General features: G+C 36.1%; 1 protein-coding gene across 5 annotated transcripts in view; it reads left to right on the forward strand.

Annotated features, from left to right (window-relative positions):
* Positions 1-19,138, forward strand: part of ZCCHC7 (zinc finger CCHC-type containing 7) — a 118,023-nt gene that overhangs the window by 47,183 nt on the left and 51,702 nt on the right. For 4 of the 5 annotated variants that reach the window (XM_062599547.1, XM_062599550.1, XM_062599551.1 and 1 more), the window contains one exon: positions 18,829-18,858. The exons of the other annotated variant lie outside the window; for it this stretch is intronic. In XM_062599547.1, coding sequence (XP_062455531.1) covers positions 18,829-18,858 — 30 coding nt within the window. The remainder of the gene's footprint in view (positions 1-18,828; positions 18,859-19,138) is intronic. 5 annotated transcript variants of the gene reach the window in all.

Below are 19,138 nucleotides of genomic sequence, written 5' to 3' on the forward strand. Positions count from 1 at the left end.
AAATGAGCATTTTATTTGAGCTTCTGAAACTGTCTTTGTATCTAAGTGAGATACAAGATGTCTCAGAGGAAGTGAGTATCCCTGGCACTCTGGAAGTAGAAGAAGCTGTTAGCTATAGAGAAGTAAGGAGTGGGATCAGCAGCTTCTCACTGTTACTCCGTGATTTGTCATCTTTGCATTGTGAAAGGAGATGGGCATATTTGTAAATTGGTGTTTCTGAGGCCATACCTCTACACCAGTGGCCACCTGATTTCATGAGATGTTTGCACTAAAAAAAGTAAGTAAAGACCTTTTCCCAGTGTCTTAGCTACTCATTCTTGCCCCGTTCCTTGGGCTGACACCAGTTTTCATGCAACCGTGTAGTTAGCCAGATCAAAGAAGTTGATAGAGCTGAAAGCTAACCTGATGACTGGAGGGAAGATCAGTTCCAGTAGCTGCGTGATATGGTTCGTCGTGTGACTGCGTAGATGCAGACCAGACTAGAAGGTGAGCTGGCAGTGTGTGGTGAGGTGCATCGTGGAAGAACAGCCCTCAGTGGCAGTACAAATTAAGATTGGATTAAAAGGACTGCATAACCCAGCCTTACATTCCTATTTCATATGAGGACACAAAAGTATGTTATGGCTGGTCCAGGGTTTCAGAGGTTTGCTTGAAAGAAACTAGGTTGTTTCTTTCATAGGTCTTGGGCTCTTCTATCACGAAGTTTCTGTGATGAAAAGGAACTCTTCCAAAAACAGTTTGTCCTATGAAGTTTGTCACCAAACTGGACATTTCTGTTAGTTCGTCTGGGAGGTTTTCCACACCTGATGATTGTATGCAAGCATAATGTTTGCTATTTGTCTTAAAATACCTCCCTATTTCTAAAGCCAAAAGGGCAAGAGACTGGTTATTTACTTTACCTCCAAAATGTTTTCTAAAGGGGAGAAAAGTTTATGCTGCTGCCAGCCTGTCAGATTCTTCGTTCTGGAAGCAGTATTAGGTCATATCTCAATAATTAAGAGCTTTTGGAGCATAGACTGAACTGATAAACATGGTTTTATTGTCCTACTGAGATCTGGTTGTCTACTAGCTACGTTAGATTTTCTCTCCCTTCTTCCTAAGAGTTTGCTTAATGTTTCTTTTGCATGCTTCCCAGTGAAATGATTTGTATGGGATTTCCATAGTGGTGAGTGGAAGGCCTGTTGTTTTGTTTTAGCAATCTAGTGAATCCTGGATTCTGTAACAGAATTGTCTGTGGTAGAATCAGGATGAAAATAAGAGTTTGTGAAACACACCAAATACAGTCATACTCTCTTGTCAGCCTGTGGTGTGTGTGCCTTGCATAAGAAAAAGTTGACAAGGTACTCTGATGTGTATCTGGAAAGTCCAAAATTTGAAGCTTGTTTGAAGAAGTAGGGGGGAGTGTGGGGAGGAAGCACTAAAATTAGACTCCCAATTATTTGGCTTGATTTAAAAATTTAATATGGATTTCAAAGCAAAACTTGTTTTTGAAAACCTGATCATTAAATCTGGCTGGATAAGGCTGAGTATTATTTAGACCTCTCCGTTACTGAAGGGTCACTCTGTTCAGTGCTGTCCACTAAAACAAAAAATGGCTTTGTGACTGGAAATATTTGGCTCCTACTTAAGAAATGTATACAGTGCTTGCAAGATTTATGCAAACATTAGACTGGATATTTAATCCTTTTCAACTGTTCTGTCTTTTTTCTGATGCTCCCTACAAATAAAATTCTAGCCAGTTCCAGCAGTCTTCAAGAAAACAGCCCGGGGTACAAACATACGAACCTTCTAACCGGAATTCTAACTTGTTTGAGAATCACAAAAGACAAATATATCAAACTGGAATTGATTCTTTGCTCATAGATTAGATGGGGTTCTGATGGTTCAAACATCTAGTCTAAGGGCTGTGCACCTGTTGCGGAGGGAGTATGGGTGTAACAGCCACATTTTTTTCTTGACCTACCCGAAACAGATGTCTTTTAAAATTAGGTCTTACTTTAAGTGATGATGATGAAAAAATAGGTTATACATCTGTGTCAAAACAGAGCTAACACAAGATAAAGGAATTCAAGGATGGAGAAATCCTTCCTTCCATTGTAGCAATGCAATGAGGCAGACCTTGCCACAAAACCTAAGAATTTTTAAAAAGACAAGCTTTAAAAATTTCTCTAAGACGTTGGTGAGACATCTGCATGTTAGGGTGCTAATTCAGAAAGATCTGTCCAGAGATCATACCAAAATTTTCCCTCCCTTCTGCTAGTTTGCTTGCATATCTTTTTAATACCTTTTTCATTAGCAATAGTTCTGTTTCTAGGCCAACACGAGAGAGGGCAATCTACATGTTTGTTTGATCTCTGTCTGCAGAAAACTGATTTATCAGGTCACTCATTCTCACTGCCAAGAAAAGAATGTTTAATATGATTTTAATATGTTCAAGGGTAAATAATTCAAAATTACCTGTCATGCCTTATTTTCAGGAAAGCTTCAGATTTTTACAATACCTAACTTACATTCACTCCTACAATTCATTTTACTTATTTTAGATATTTGTAAATTTTGCTTATAAATGAATGCCAATAAGAGAGTATAATGAAAATACTGATTTGTTTCTCCATGTTCTGTTTTTCATCAAGCTATCCAGTTTACCTTACCTTGTCATTTTGGGCTTTATTTTTGCCTGAACAGTATCTAAGTTTTGCAGTACTGTAGTTAGCATTTATTGATGGCTTTTCTGTTAAGAAGGGAGGTCATTCAGTTATTTATTCTTCTATTTTTACCAAAGACAGCAAACTGTAATTGAGACCAAGTTACAACTTGTTAAACACTTCAGAATCAGAACCTGTTTTTATCCAGCATTGATATTTAGAGTGCAGCTGCTACAGATAAACTCTGAGGCCCCAGATGGTGGCTGTCTAATCCTCATGAGAATTCATGTCCTAGAGGCAGCTCTTATCTCTCCAGACCTGACATTGTCTGCAAGTCTACTATAACGGGGAATAATATAAACATGCTATGCATGAGTTTCACTTCCTTGAATAACACAAAGACACAGGAAGTTAAGCTAAATGTTACAAGAATAGAGTTTGCATTACCGAAAGTGTAGTTATTTATATTACACTAATAGGTAGCTAGTGGTTTTGGGGGTAGGGTGGATACTCCAAACATCATATTGATTGTAGTTTGTTGTTCAGAGTTGTGGTATATACTATGTTTAAAAGAACTTGCTTGGATTTCTTTTTTATTTACTGTTATTTATAATTAGCTTATCCATTTAAAGAGGCCGTTTTTCTTCAGAGTACCACTTTCTTGCTGGTACATGCAAATTGGTAGGAGTGTCCATGTTACCAATTTTTCTTATGGAAGAATTCCTTTCTTTTCAACCTTTCTCTCTGTTCTCCTGTGTTCATACATCTATTTGGCCGTTTTAACAAGTAGAGGACAAAGGGACCGTTCCTTTCCAGAGCCTGTCAGTACCACTTTCAGCAAACAGAGGAGTTTCTACTTACTGATATAAAATACCTTCTGTCATTTCTTTATTAAGTGACCATGCTGATGCATACCTGTGGTAGTTTTGCAACTTCTTTACTATTTCCTTGCATGCATACATATAAAAATAGTCTGTGTTATCTTTTAATTGACTAAACTTTATTTTAAAAGAGCAGTGATAATCAGTAAATTCTAGCAGACACTACAGGAATATATGTTGTATTTGTATATGACTTACCTTTATTTCCTCTACTTTAGGGTTCTTCAGTGGTAACAGTTTATTTATTCACTGCCTAATAAGGAGGTATAAAAAATGGAATTATTTCACAATATGCACTAACTTCATATGTTGAAAATTGTTCCCCATCTAGTTTAATAACAATGTATGCTTGTGAACAAAAAGGATGCCTAAAAAGGATTGAAATCCAGCAGAGTTGTAGAGCTTAAAGACCAAATATACCAGTATGGTTGCCCTTCAAAGCTAGTTAAGGCATAGTATCGAGTCAAATCAATTAAATGTCTAATTAAATTTAAAAAACGAAAGAAGTTGCAGGAATGATATCATCGGAAAAATTATCAGAGGTAAGACTGAAAAGAAATTTTGAAAGGATAACCTAGGAGTTCGCTTTATTAATGTCAGAAGAGAGAATAAATAAATAAATAAACTAGCCTTAGTTACTATGGTAGTTTTTTGCAGAACTTTTCTGTAGTGTAAGTGTGGTATAAATTGTAACACTTTTCAGTAAAGCATAAATAGGTATATAATAGAAAAATACTGTAGTCTGCTTTATCGTGGACATATTGATATTTATACAGTTGCTGTAACTTTACTGATTTTAAATTGTATTTATTTCATAGAATCATAGAAGCAGTAAGGTTGGAAGGGACCTCTGGAGATCATCTGGTCCAACCTCCCCACTCAGCGTAGTGTGTTGTATTTTTCTATGTCATATTTGTAAAATTCTGGAGGCAGTCACGTTTCCTTCTAGTGCTATAGGAGAGTATCTTTCCCTGCTATAATATAGTGACTTTTGCCTGCTGCTCTGGAACATCTCAGTGTAGACATCTCAGGTGATTTTGCAAAAACATACATCTCTCCAAGACTCTAAATATTGCAAATGAAGTAGTAATTTTTAATTCAGTCTCTTTAATAGAGATTTTTAGACTTTGCATTCATTTACATTTATATAGTTATTAGACTTACATTAAGAAAAGAAAATCTTTTAACATCTTTTATGTGAAATATCAGCACAAAATCGTGAAATAAATTCGGGACAGTTTTGTTCTAATTTAGGTCCAACTGGACCCAGTAAAGCAAATATGTACTTTATTTTCATAATTGGAACAACTGTGTCCCAGTCAATAGCATGCTTGTGAGAATGGAACATAAGTTTCATTAGTCAAACTTCTTTCAGCTGAAACTATTTCATGAACAATGATTTAGTTCTACCTCTCAAGTTTGATTTCAGCAAAAACTGACAGTACACTTTAATAGCATCTAACAAGATGCTACTTGTGGAACTTGCTAGTGGTTCTACCAAGCTTTTATACTTTGGACTTCCTGCCATGTAAGCTCTAATTAAATGTAATTTAGCAGTAATCAGCCAATTTAAAATGGTGTCCTTAAGTTAAAATTCAATTGCGTTTTAACTCATTAGGTAGCACGACTGATGGCCTTGCTAGGAACTATCATCTTTCTACTGGATGCTACGTTGCCAAGGTTAGCCACCTGTGAATATGTTGGGGCTGTTTACAGAAGTACATACTCACTAACCTTGAGCTGCTGAGTGGGCTGTGTGTGTTCATATAAGCTATTCCAGGCTCTTAGGCAAGCTTTTATGTATCATTTTCTTAATATTTTGTCTGTGCACATAGAAAAAAATTCAGAAATTGATCACAGTTTTATGTTTTGTTCATTTGTGATTCTGAGTTCCTAAATAATAATTATTGTTAGCATTATTTATAATACATACTAGTTTTCCTTGATGCACATTGTTGCATCACAGTAACCGTAAGAGCATAACAGAATGATAACCTCTCAAGAGCTGAACATACAAGATAAAAGATGTTTGAGATTAATATGCAAATAATTGAAAAACAATGGGAACAGAAGGCAAACGATACCTCTTCTTGAAGTTTCCTTTTCTGTGTAATAAAACATTCAAAGACTACAATTGTGAATTAAATTTGTTTTAATTGCTGGGAGCAAAAACATCATAGAATTCTTACATTTTAGTATGGAAAGGGAGCCAGGTATAACAGGGATTTATTCCCGATATAATCATTAAAAATGGGGTGCAGTAAGAATGAACTTCCCTATTTGCACTTGAAAGATTTCTCTGTGTTCTCTTTAATTTTAAGACCATTGATATTCTGCTTGCTTTATGAAACCCTTTATTACAAACAGTTATGAATATGAACATCTCATTTGACTGCTGATGAACAGAGGAGAAAATCTAAATTAAAACTTTAAATACCACTATTTAATTACCCAAATGGCTTTGACTGTGTTAAAGAGTGCCTGGGATTATTCTGTTTTTCAATTTGTTTTAATGCTTCCTTGGTAAAAGCTGATGGATTCCCAGGCCCATTGCTGTCACTGATGAACTATATAAAGATAAATGACATTATGGTAAATTCCACTTAATGACACATTTTTAATTTTCAGAACACAGACATTTTCTGGCTAGTGAATGAAGGCTAATTACCTCAAGATCAGAACAAAATAACTCCTCATTTTGAAAGATAATAGAAAAGAAATGTTGCAGATTAATGATGCTATTTATCTTTAAAAGAAAAAAAAAATCTATCTTTATCCAGATAGTGCTGTTCCCTGAGGAACATGGTTATAAAATGAATCTGAAGTCGCAACTTAATAGGTTATTAAAATTATTTGAATGTGGGCTCCTCTGGTTCAGCTTTTCCATAAATTTAAATTGAAGGTCTGCTATATTTCTGAAGGAAGCAGCTTGTTTACGAGACCACGGGGAGAAGATAGGTTATTGACAAAAGATGTACTTAACCCCATTCTAAATCTGCTTTCTTTTTAACCTGAATGAAACAGATATGTTTCAGACATAGTTTGGAGAAAAGTTCAAAATTTCTGAATTCTATAACACTTGTATCTTTTCTTTTCAGCATATTTTATTAGAAGAGTAAATACAAATAAAAAACATTAATGCAAATTTGCCTTGGAGATGTGTCAGTAGATGATGTTTGTTATGTAGCATTAGAAACAAAGATTTTGTAGTTTCCTGGGTGGGATGATAGGCTTAGTACATACTGAGAGAAGCTCAGCAGTTTAGTTTCATGTTCAAAATCACGGGTAGCAGAACATTCTGAGTGTGAGTTTAACCTGCATTAATAGGATTGTCTTACTCAGTTTATTGTTATCCCCAACTATCTAACTGATAATACACCTTTTGTTGCACTCCATGCTAAAGTTACAGTTGTGTCATAAAAGCCAATTCCTGTCAGACACTCTTCTTCTGCAGCTAACTGTATTTTGAACTGTGAAAACTGTAATTGAAAAAAGAAATTCTCATCTGTGAAAATATCCTTCATTTAGAATTACTACCTAATCATGAAAAACTGAACTCTTATTTATTTGTTGACAATCAAGTTACTAGGAAATATTGTATAACATGAAATATTCCTTCCAATACTATTCCTGTATAATTTTTCCAGGACCATTGCAATTCTGCCAAATAAGCTTTGCTTGACTTTTGAAGAGCTTACTGTTGTACAGGAAGGCGATACTGGTGTCCTCAGCTGGCACAATTCAGAAAAGATTTCTTACAGTTTTCAAAAAAACGTAAAACAAGAACCCCTTCACTAGATTGTGGACAGAAGTCATATTTTTTTCCTTTCTTTTTATTTCGTTGAAAGGAAGAGGGTTGATCATAGGTTTGTCTCAACCAAACCCTCTCACTAATTTGATGCTATTTTGCCTTCTATCACCCTCCCTGGAAAAAGGAGTGGATTTTACTACTGCATCATTCATTTCTGAAGAAAGCATGGTTGAACATTTCCCTTTTTATTTACTCCTGTTGTGCTAGCAAATTTATGCAGAGCACTAGCGTTTGTCCTCTTTTCCTTGAGTTGCTCGTCCTCGTCTGTATTTGGACAGGAAAAATTATTTGGTATTAAGCATAGACTGGATTTCAGAGGGGTTCCATTCGTTTGCAGTAGCTTACGTGTTTTCAAGCCCTTCAAGCCTAATCACATGCCTTGATCAGTGCTGCGGTCGATGGTGTGTATAACAGACCGCCGTTTGGTGTTGCAGCAGACTGTAGACCACTACAGGTAGTACCAGCAAGCAGTTTTCATTCTGTTTTTTTTGGGGGGGATTATAAATACGCTTCCTTTTTGTTGGTAGTCACTTCCTGAGACGGTGGTAGGACTACCTTAGAACTAATGGCGTCATTTTGCTTCTCTGCCAGGGTCGGTGCCACGCTACAAAGTCTCTGGGCAAGTTATTGTAAAAGGAGGGAAACCTCCCTGCTTGCTGCAGCAGTTCCCTGAGTTTTATCTCTAGCATCTAAGCATGGCGCTTTCCTTCTAGGAGTCACTGATAGGACGCCCTGTCTGCTGTGCATGCAGCTGCGTACTTGCTGCGTGTGTGCGCCTGTCCCAGTAGTTTTCTTAGTTAATACTAAAGTTTCTTCAGGGGCATGGTATTCGGTACACTTGCCTGTATCCTCCTTAAAAAAAATGCTTGATAAAAAGATTGGAGCACAGCCTCTTTCTGTCTTGTTTTCTGACAAGTTTACCCTGGCTTAGTTGTGAAAATCAAGAAGAATATAGAGACGACACGTTTGAGGGGAGAAGGAGGATAGTTTTTGTTTTTAGCCTCAGACTAAACTCAGGCTCAGGTCTCTTGTTCATTTCCAAACGTAATCTTTGTTCATTTCACAGTTGCATATTGGCTATTGGCATAGCCAATTCTTTTACTAGCTGTAAGTTTGCAATCTTTCAGTTTCATTTCATTTTACCTCTGCTAATTTAGGTAAGAGCCTCATTCATTTCTACAGCTTACTTATGTTCTAGTGTTACCATATTCAGGTCTCAAACTCTTCTCATGAAAGCTTTCACAGTTTCATCACATGTTGCTGAATACTTTTATACTAAGCACCTTCTGAATGGGAACTGCACATATAAGACTACTTACCCTTTTCTTCATAGTTACAATATTTGTTCTAGAAATATATAAAATGTATGAATAATTAGCATTCTTCATTTTTTGTCGATGTAATTTACCGTTGTATTTCTACATCACATAACTTTGTTAGACTTTTCTTTTTTGGTCAGTTAGGTGGAAAGACGAAGAATATTGTTGTATGTACAAAGCAAAGAATTCCTTAAAGGAGGATATGACTGCTACACTGACAGTGTATTAATAATGAGGTCCAAGGAGCACTGAGAGCTAAATGGACTAAATATGAAAAATTGTCTATCATATGATATGATCATATGCTAAAGCTATGCTAAAGCATGCTAAAGCTTTCCTAATTCTCCCCCTGTTCTCTCTGCTTCTGTTTTTATCTACTGCTTTTTCCTTCCTCTTACTCAAATGTATCATCTTAGGACTTTCTCCAGAAAGAACAGCTCATATGCTGTACCATCACCCTATATCAGTGGCTTCACACTTTAAAATACATGTGTGCTATCTATTCTGCTATCTGATGTAGTACTTGTACAAGTATAGGCTTGCTATGTACACAGCGTCCAAAAGCTGCCAAGCCCTTCCTTAACCACTGTAGACTGTACGTACTGGCTGCTAAATGGCCCACATCATTAATGAGTTAGCACTGAACAAACTGATAACAGATCCAAGTTAGTGTGTTCTGTTCTCTTTCACATGACCTGATTCCTCATTTATTGTTTAGCCAAGCACCTATATTTGTATTTAATATTTTTGATTGCCAGAGAGAAGTATACAATACGGTATTGTCTACATGATAATTGTAGTGCAAAATGAAGACAATCTAATTTTCTCTAAAGAAAATGAGAAAACACTGAGGAAATATAAGGGCATACAATTTACCTTTTCTGCTCCTTTGGGGTTTTATCTTACAAAGTCTATATTTAAATAGCTTTTCCAATGTGAAAATACTATTTCGCCACTCTGTTTTATCAAATATATTTAAAATAATTATCTAAAGGTAATACTAATCTAAATTTTGGCTTTAAATACAAATTTTTGCTAAAATATTTGTATGTGAACTCTGAAATGAAGAAGGATATGCTGTTTCAAGAAAAAAGTACATAAATCTTGATGGCAACAGATAAATGTTTGTTCTGTTTAGTATTACTGCCTCAGTATTGCTAGAAAAAAATGGCTTGCGTTTGAGGTTAAGCACTGAATAATCAGAGTTTAAGTCCCCATTAGAAAAGTTACTCTTGAAATGCAATAATTTTGTTGGCAACAATAAGAAAAAACACTTCTAGCATCTTCAGTGTTTTTACTGTATTTTCATAGTTCTGAGTACTCTGCATATTTCTTTTGCTTGTCTATTATTGTAATGTCTTTGCCTGTGGCTTTGCTTTTTTGATTATTCTACTTTTTAGATCCTGGCAAAGTATCCTCTAGTTGTCTTTTTTTTTTCCTACTCAGAACAAAAATAATATGTGGTTACCAACGAGAGAGACAAAAAACCAAGGAGGTAGGTCATAAGCAATTAATACAAAATGCCCTAGTAAAGCAACAAATACAAAGCAGTTTTATTTCAGCTATTTTTAAAAAATATTTTAAGCCAGGACTAGTGCCTGTAGTATAAAATTCGACTGCTTATTGCTGTGGAAAAATCAGCAATTCATACAATAGTATTTTCTATAAATTATTAATCTATTCCAGAAAGTGTAATATGAGCATAATTTCTGTCCTGAAGGATTACAGGAGTTTAGTTATGCAAGGGAGCAGTGGCTTACATGCCAAACCAATTTCAGATGGTTCAGAAATCAGTCAAACTCTGGTGAGTTCAATCTTGGAAGTGTTTGAACTTAGAGCATCTGCCAGATATTGACAGATACTTTTGCAGGACTTTTTAAAAATAAAGTGTTCATTAGAACATGCAGTTACTCTTGACTATGCATCCAAAGATTTTGGACTTTATCGTCATGTGGTACTCTTCAGTGTGGATGTATTACAAGGTGTAATAACAGCATATACAGTGACCATAGGCTGGAGAGCTCACTTTTCATTTCCTGTCACAAATTATGGGTTTTCTTCACAACAAAAGACTTTGCTTCTCTGTGTATTCCTGCTGTTTTTAGGCTTAGCTTGAATGGTAACTCCACTCAGGTTTTCAAAATTGAATTGGAGTTCAGAAAATACCTCAGAAATGGACACTGGTGGTCACTGAAACAGCAGCTGCCATACGAAAAGTTTTGATTCTCAGAAGGTTGTAGTGCTGATTGCAGCTGCTTCAGTTTTTGAAAATGCAGTATATTTTATAGAACCCAATTTGTCTTTGGGAATTGTCACTATTTATGTAGTAGATATGTATCATTTCATCAAATTTCTGTGCAGAGAATAATGACATTGCTACTACTTATTGCTTACAAGTTCCCATTTGTAAGTTTGCAGGTAGTAAGAGATGTGACCATTATAAGTGCATAAGCGAGGATACTCAGCATTTGTTCAGTAAGATTTGAGAGGGGGAAGATTTTGTGCTTAGGAAGTGAAGCAGAACTATTTTCTGACTGATCAGGATTTCCTTTTTTTACTTTTTCCAATATAAATCTCAAAAAAATTTAGAATGATAGGATTAGTCTTTGGAATTTAGGTTATAATATCAAAATATATGACTTTTAGATGTGTAATTATTCTACTATTTGTATGGAATGCGAGTGATAGGTATCACTTGTGTTTTAAGAAATAGTACAATGCTTTATTTTGCAGTTCTTAGTGTTAGTTTTTCTTGGTATTAATTGTAGTAGCATGCATACTATCAGAGGTGTATGTATCTATATTTTATCTAGATCTCTGATGCAGTCTGGTTCCAGAAACTACAAATTCCGTTTTTAGGTTTTATGACTTTCAGGTTTTTATTGGAGAATTAATAATACAGCCAAATAGATCTTATTTTTTAAAATACTAATATTTTATTTTGATTGTGTTATCCAAGACACAAATCTTTTAAAAATAGCTCCATCGTTAGCATTGGGACGCCTATCTAATATTGATAAATATATTCTTCCATTCTGCTAATGAAATCCTACTCTCAGTCAGCAGCATTTTACAACACCACAGCAATAAGCAATGTCTGAAACTACGAGGGTCTCTGAGAAGTTCTTTCATGTTTAAGCTAAAATGTGCTCAGCAAAAAGAAATGTAAATTTAAAGAAATCTCCAATTTCCTGTTCTATGCAAAGCTTTGATTTTTTGCTGATTCAGGCAGTAGGGTTGACACTGGAGCTTCTCATTTCATCTGAAATAATCACTTTTTACTTTGGAATGGTCTTTCATTTTTAGCAGCAGTATCTTCTGAAACAGTCCACTTTGTATGTATGAATCTGTTTTTCTCCAGATAACACAGAAAGTAAAACTATCAGAAACAGGTTCTCATCTATTACTTTCCTGAGTGCATAGAGAAATACTAATTTCCAGTGGTGCCCATTCGGAGACTTCTACTGATTATTTTCTTTACCTTTTAGACAAGACAAAAAGAGGAAGAAGAAAATACGTATGTAGTCTAAATTGACTATGCCAAATAAAACGTTATATTTCCATAGAAAATGTAAAAGGAATATAGTGAATGTTAATAAAGCTGTCAGTAAAAACCCTGTTCCTAAACAACTGTGTCTGAGCTATTGCTGTAATCTTTACAAAAATCCGTGCACGACTCGTGTCTGAAAACGATGTCTCTTGAGTCACAAACTTTAGGTATGGGTTAACAGTTAATAAGGTTGTCTCTTGCTTTGTATTTCGTACAGTTAAAGACATGCCAGTTATTCATAATCTTGTGTTTTGCTGTACAAATTGGGAGTCAAAATTAGCTCTTACAGGAGTTATTTTTAAAAGAACTTGGTGTAGCCAGGCATATGTTTGGAAAACGCAGAAGTTTGCTGGATGATGTTGCAGTGCTAATCTTGTCAATACCAAATGACAGTTGGAAGTCTGACCCACACATTTTTCACGGACGCGGCCATAATTTTAGCCCTTTTATTTTGAAGACCGATTTCCATCCTATGGTGGTATAGTTAACTTACTCTGTTTTAATAGTTCTTGTTTTCCTTCCATAACTGCTACAGTATACCCTATTCTGCCTTTTCATCTTCTTGCAAAGTCCAAGCATAGGCCAACCACTAACTGCAGTAGGGCTTGCTGTAGAGGTTCACGTGCTTTAGTCAGGACTGACTGCATGGAAATCTCTGTAATTTTCAGTTTGGTTGTGCTTACTGTCAGCATGCGACTTACCTGTGGTTGAAACACACAGTTCTTGACTAAATGTATTGGTTTTGTTAGCTGTCGTGCAGGTACAATCTCCAGTTCTTATTCTGCTTCCCCACTTGAGTGGGTAAGGTGTAACTTCTTCCTAGTAGAATTTCTGTTGCAATGGCCTTGAAGGTACTCTTTGCTAGAGGGGTGAGAAAATCTAGCTTCATCATAGCCACGTTGTTTTGTATGCCTTGCCCAAGCTAAGCAGCAAGGCTTCTCTCACTGTTACATTTTAAGAACTACTTATTAAAATATCTTTTACTGTTGCTATTCCGTAACAGCTGGGAGCTATTTGCTCCTTTCTTCATATCCTTTCATCTTAGTTGTGCCTATTCTAATACAGTCCAAATCCTTTGGGTCAGGACCAGTGTTATGTCTTACATTTATAAAAGCAGTGTATGTGCGAAGATGCAATGCAGAGAGACAGTGTTAAAGTCAATCTAAGAATGTATTGTAATGAAAAATGCAGATTAGTCATTTGTTTAAGGAGATACAAAAATCTGGTTGGATATCAGTCGATCTGATAGAAATAGGTTGTATAAGCAGAATCAGATAGAATCAATCAGTAGTGCTGATACATATGTTAATCAGTCTTCAATAATGATATTTAAAGTGCTTATTTAGCAACTAATTTTGAGAACAGTTGATGTTTTAAATAGTGAAATAAGAGGCTTTCCTGACTGCTAGCAAGGGAGCCCAGCTTTGATGACATTGATGTTTTATTTTCTTGTCCCTGAAAAGTTTTACTTCCTGTAAGGATTTATCCTGCCCAGAGGACTAAGAAAAACGAAGCTTATCCTGTGAACGTTTGTAGAAACACCACCAGATTAAGTATTTCTGACATGCTCTGAAGGAGGTCTTTTCTGGTCTTCAACAGAATTGATAATGGATATAACTTTGGAGCTTTGGGAGGTAGAAGTGTTTTAAAGAAAGAAAAAATGTTATTAAACTGTAGCATGAGAAATAATGTTGCAGTTCTGCTGTAATCATTCATAATATGCTTGAGGGTAGATTTGCCAAATTTTGAAATTTTCATAGGGCCAACTTTATCTGCTTGCTCTTCTGGTTTACTCATTGACAGTTTATTGAATAAAAAAAAAAAACTCTACAATTCATTGTTTTCTAAAGGTTTGTTTTGGATTTGGATTTCCCGCTGTTGTTTCTCCTTCCTTGTCACCTCTACTGTTTCTTATCCCTCTTCTCTAGAAATAAAATCCCTGAACATCCCTTTTGCCATTTCACTCTTCCAGAGTTCCTTGTGTTTGAGTTCAGGTTCAGCGGAGAAATACTCTGTACAGAGGAGGTTCCTGACTTTACCTTCTGACAATCACATAGTAATTATTGCCCAGTAGCTTGGGCAGATATTCTCGGAGCTGCATTATTTTGTATCTTAAAATGGGGAAACAGCAGAATTCTAACTCTCTCCAACTGTTACATCTTTATCGTAAGCCAGTACTATTGTGCCAGTTCAGAGTGTTGGTCAGTTGGCTGGTTATTTCTGCTGAGACAGATGCTGGAAGTAGTTGGCACTCAGCTTCTCTCAAGGTTCATGCTCTCAAAAGCTTCTGTGCACTTGGAGCCACTTGGAGACTGCCATGTACTGACTCTCATACAGATCTCCAACTCAGAGTGCGTGTTAAATCAGGATACCCTGTTGAAAGTCGCTTTTAGCTAGAAATATAGGAAAGTGCCTGTTAGAACTTGTTTCTTCTTTTTGACAAGTATGCTTTATACATTCTGAAAAGCAGATGGTTTTTAATATACCGGTGGAAATATGGCAAATAACTTAGATTTTCTTAAGCAGTGTTGTTTTTGTCATTCATGTTCTTATATCCTCCTACTTTTAAAGGTAGCTTAATGGCAGAAGCTAAGGTATTTTACAAGATACTTCTGTAAGAAGCAATCTTTCTTCAAAAATAACTTTTCAATTACTCTTCCCAGTGTCTTTCCCCATCCACAAAATTCACTTTATCTAGAAATAGCATGTAGCGAATGATATATCTACCATTATTGTCAACGTCATGGCCTTGTGTCCTGATGCTAAAAGGTATCTCCGCAGATTCTTGTTCTTCAGCAGTTGTTTCTTTCAGAACGGGGCTCTTGTATAGCTGTTTGTTGAATTGTGTACCTACTGAATTAGGCAAAGACCTGGGTGAAACCATTTTTTTCTTTTCCTCTTTACCCCTCCCCCAAACTTGCTTTTGTCATGTATTGGCTTGCTAATCCTTGTGTTGAGCAGTATCAGACATCACCTTTCTTGGGGGCACTTAGTCCGCTCTTCCGCTTTCTTTGTCAAAGGGCTCCCTTAATAGGAGAAGTCAACAGGGAGGACAAAAAGGATTGAAAGTTGTATTTAATCGGGGTCAGAGAGGTGTTGTTCAGAGTGACGGGCCCACAGGCAGGCTGGCCTTTTATGCGTTCCGACGCAGATGGTCCCAAAGCATTCAGCTAAGAGAAGAGAAAGCTGCCCAGTGAAAGCTATTGTAGGGCAGCATCGTTACACTTGAGGAGGGTTGCCAAGGGTAACTGGAGAGTATCACCAGTATCGTGTGATCACTAGTCTGTACCATTGAAAATGTTAGACCGAGGATTGCTTTGGGTCCCTTGGCTTCTTGATCTTCATGTGTAAACAGTAATATCCATTGCTAGCTTTTTAAATTTTAATATCATTATTTTTTCTTTGAGGTGCACAAACTGTAAAATCATTTGCATTTCTTAATTTCAGAACAGCTACCTCCTGAAAAATGTACAGCTACTTGTTTTAGAACATACGGCTTTTCTCTCCCTAGGGAATGGTCTAATAATATCTGAACTTATTAAGATAACACTGTGTTTGTGGAAACTTAATTTTTAAAAATTTGACTGAATGCAAAATAGCTGAATTAAAAAGAAAAAAAAAAAGAGGTATTATTCAGCACATAGAAAGCCTGCGGAGTAGCTTTTGGAAACAGTGCCCCAAAATAACCCCAGGCAATTACTATCATATCCTTTTTGGTTTAAACAAATAACATATTGCAGCAAGTAAAACATGTCCCTGACAAAACAGTTCAATGCATTTTTTAAACAAAAACCCTACTGATTTTGTTGTTGAAGCCACAGATGTTCAAGAGGTTAATTGTGCCGTAAGTCCTGCATTAAGTGTCAATTGAAAGTGCAAATAAATGTGTGAACCTTGAGCATAAGTGCATGCTACCCAGGGAGAGGTTAGCACAGAAAATCGAGTGGAGGCTAAACAGCCAAACACATGTACCAGCGGTACGTAAATAACTGGCATTCTTGGATGCCCAAATTCAGGCTGTCAGGCACGATTTTCAGTTGTAGCTAAGCTCTGCGGGGTGTGCTTAAAATGGGAAGGTCAAAGGCATTTGGCTCACCTTCATACTTCATAGTCGTGATGCTGGCCGGTTCAGCGCTTGGTACAGCTTAGACAGAGCATGGTGCCCAAAGTGCTCGGGAAGGATGTGGCACAGAGCCAGCTGTGCCACCACGAATTCCTCCATGTCAAGAGGATCTTCAGTTGTCTGATGAGGCTGGCTCTGTTCTGCCAGAGAAATGAGAGGAGCAGAAGTAAGAGATCATGACCCAGCCATTGCTTTATTATTTATGTTTTTTTCACAGTCCTTATTAGGGTATAGTCCTCTGCAGTGGAAGTGTCATAAACCCACATAACTTGCACAGGCAATGCTGCCATAACTTATGATGTGATGCAAAATTGCCGGAAGATTAAATAACTGGAGATTTGATTAAAAATATCGGTCATTCTGGATATTTTAGCACTTCATTAGATTTTTAACACTGAAAGTATAGTGTATGATAAAGCAGTTGATGTTTTCCTGTTGCTTACTTGTTTTTTTTATACTGCTGCAGATCACTAGTATATTTAAATCTAAGTATTCCCTTTGAAACTGATAACAGTGAAGTCTGTTGTGGATTTCAGGCACTTTCCAGTTCTATACACTATTTGAATAAAAAATACCTTCCTATATGATCTGTATGATGGCTTTGGCTTTGGGGATGGGGGAGGGGGAGGTTACACGTAAAAAAATCAGTAGAAAAATGACATGTTATTTTTATCATGTTACTGTAAGACTGCAATGGAAAGGAAGGTTTTGCAGAATTTCATGATGAACAGGCATGGAAGCCAAAGTATAGTCATTATAATGAAACTTAGAAAATAATGAATGCCGGAGGCAGGTACGTAGTTCAGAGAGTGTGTCATGAATGGTAGAAAAGGAAAACAGTGTTTCTACAAGTCCCCTTAGCTGCATTCTTTTCAAGCAACCAGTTAAGGTATTATTCTTTATAGTTCCAAGGGAGGGAGGCTATATTCCCTTCTCAGGTTAATAGTAACCATAGACTGTCTTGTATTCACAGATTTTGAATGTTGGTGGTGAGTGATACAATCTGTTTGTTTACTTGTATGTAGGTATGTTGAGTGGGTGGCTTTCTACTTTTGTACTGTATTTTCAGTTTCTCAAATCATAAAAGGAGTCTTACCGGGAGACATGCTCCAGATTATCATTTCTGTTATACCTCCCTTTGCACTTTTAAAAAATATTTTTAAGATAGTTTGTCAGCTTTTCACTTACTTAATCATTGCACTGTAGGTCTAGTGCGTTTTCTTTACTGATCAGTACAAGACAGTTTAAATTGAGCATATGAGAAAACTAAAACGAATGTAGGAATAACATGTTTGAAATGTACAATACTTATACTTCCTTGATAAATATATGGTTTTTAAATTGGATTCTTTAAGTGAAAATATATTTCTAAATTCAGTCATTGCATCTTCAGAATAAATAACAGATAGTAAAGAGGGAGACAAAGTTCTAGCATCCAGAAACTTATTTGTTCCTAACATGTCAAAGAATTGAAATAAGATTATTTGAAGTTGTTCTTAGCAGAGATCATAACTGCCACCCAGACATGGTAACATTTCACTCTTTTGGATTCAAATTTCAATATTTTGGATTTGGCCTTCCTTTCAGGAATTCAGTATTTAGGAAGAATATTTTAAGTCTGATTTTTAATTGGTAGTATAGATGTGTTTTTTTTTTTTTTTTTCAAGACCCAGTGCACTCAATATCAAAGCCAAGTCTGCTGATAATTCTTTGCCATTGGAAATAGGCATATTTGTAGAACAATTTTAGTGTTAGGTTGCATATTGATTATGTGGATTAGTCACTCTGGACTCTTTAATATACTTTTTTCCAGTACCATTCAGGTAGCACTGTAATGAAGTGCTATTCCTCACTAAGATAATCTGTGCTGATAACAGGCCCTAGTGTGAACAGTTATTCCAGCAAAAATGCCTTCTGCAGAAGTAATTTCTTTTAGGCAAAGGTGAGCAGAATTAGAGCTAGATAGGATAACAAAAACAATATCGTCAACAAACTACTTCTACGTTAGTAGCATTTGGTAGTATAACTTACTTTAAAAGAGAAAAGCATGCCAAATATAACCTGCTAGGTGTGGATATTATTTCATTACAAAGACAGTGAATGCAAAGCAGGATTTTCACTATTTTGTCTCTTAGGAAAGCTTCTGTAAACATAAATACTGTCACTAATACAGTATTCCACTATTTGCTGATCCTGTGCAATACATTTTGTGGCCAGCTGAAGAAAAACAGGTAGATAAGAGTCTTCTTCTGTTTTCTCCTCCACAGTCTAGCTTGCCTTTTTTTAAAGTTGTTTGTTAAATTCTGCCATGCCAATTCATACGTATCTCATAGAATATTTGCCTTATTTCTCAGCTCTTCAGGATTGTATAAGAAATTGTAGTGATCCTCATGAGATTTGTGGTAATTCTATTTCGTGGTTCAATGTGTGTGCTCCAGTAAAGAGTTCAGAGTATTAGACCTGACATTTCATTGCTTTTCTTGTCTCGTTCTTCTGTAGTGCCTGTGGATAGAAGATGGGAGTTAGAAAGTAAGTATTTCCTTTTTTTTTTTTTTTTTTTAATAGAGCAATGAGCTGCTGCAGTACTCAGGAAATCTGGTTGGTTGCACATTTTAAATGAGGCATTGATAACTTTCTTCAGTGGTAGGACTAGTTGTTCTTTTCTGAGTGTTGCTAGGTAGTAGTAGAATCCATTTTGCTGTCAGCTCTTTAGTCATTGATTCAGACATCCATTGCCCTTCTCCAGATGATGGGGGAAATCCTGAAAAGATTTCAGAAACTGTTGCCCTGATTTGCAATATGGAAAGTA

Source organism: Rhea pennata, chromosome Z (assembly GCF_028389875.1).
Source record: "Rhea pennata isolate bPtePen1 chromosome Z, bPtePen1.pri, whole genome shotgun sequence".
Taxonomy (NCBI): Eukaryota; Metazoa; Chordata; class Aves; order Rheiformes; family Rheidae; genus Rhea; species Rhea pennata.